The following is an 813-nucleotide window of genomic DNA, read 5'->3' on the forward strand; positions in this document are numbered from 1 at the left end:
GACCAAAGAAGACTGAAAAGACTCTCCCTTTACTTTAATACTATTATGACTGAATAGATTATTAATGTGAGCAGGATTACAGATTTTAAGTGGATAAGGAAAAATGGAAAGTGTTGTCACAATCACGGAATTATAGCTGAACGCTTGTTTCAAACATCTCGTTCAATCATGTTATTTAAATTAAAACAAAAAACACCTTTTCCTTTTTTTTTAAGGCCAGAGTCCTGTCATTCTCCTCCACTCACTCGTCTCCAGAACAAATTAGCACTGAGCCCACCGGGCCACCGTCCATGGGTAGGCGGTCCAACGCTCGCTCGCATCTCGAAGAGATACTCCCTCTGCTCCCTGAACTCCCTCCGCCCCACTTCCTCCCTCCAGGCCCCGCCTCTCCCCGATGCGCCTGCGCAGGGCCGAACACGTGGCTGCCGCGGAGCAAGAGCAGCAATGGCGGCGGGTGGCGGTGGTGTTGCCGACCCCCTGTCCCCCGCGGGGGTCCCCTGCGCTTTCTCCCCGCAGAGCCAGGCCTATTTCGCTTTAGCGTCTGCCGATGGTCACCTGCGAGTGTGGGAGACAGCCAACAACCGGCTACACCAGGAGTACGTGCCTTCCGCGCACCTCAGCGGTACCTGCACCTGCCTGGCCTGGGCGCCAGCGAGGCTGCAGGCCAAGGTAAAGTGAGCAGAACGGCGCGGGGCGGGCACTCTCCCAGGCTCGGCATTATTGCCCCCCGGCCCGGCGGCGCGCGGTCTGGCATCGCGCGTGGCCCTCGGAGGCCCGGAGCGAGGAGGCACCGAGCGCAGTGGCGGCGCAGGG

General features: G+C 58.5%; 1 protein-coding gene across 1 annotated transcript in view; it reads left to right on the plus strand.

The window, feature by feature from the left end:
- Positions 1–415: 415 nt before the first annotated feature.
- WDR43 (WD repeat domain 43) overlaps positions 416–813 on the plus strand; it is a 39,045-nt gene continuing 38,647 nt past the window's right edge. Inside the window, exon 1 of the mRNA XM_010840671.1 lies at positions 416–669. Within this exon, the coding sequence (XP_010838973.1) occupies positions 445–669 (225 nt within the window). The 5' untranslated portion in view covers positions 416–444. The remainder of the gene's footprint in view (positions 670–813) is intronic.

This window comes from Bison bison, unplaced genomic scaffold (genome assembly GCF_000754665.1).
Source record: "Bison bison bison isolate TAMUID 2011002044 unplaced genomic scaffold, Bison_UMD1.0 scf7180017864145, whole genome shotgun sequence".
Lineage (NCBI taxonomy): Eukaryota > Metazoa > Chordata > Mammalia > Artiodactyla > Bovidae > Bison > Bison bison.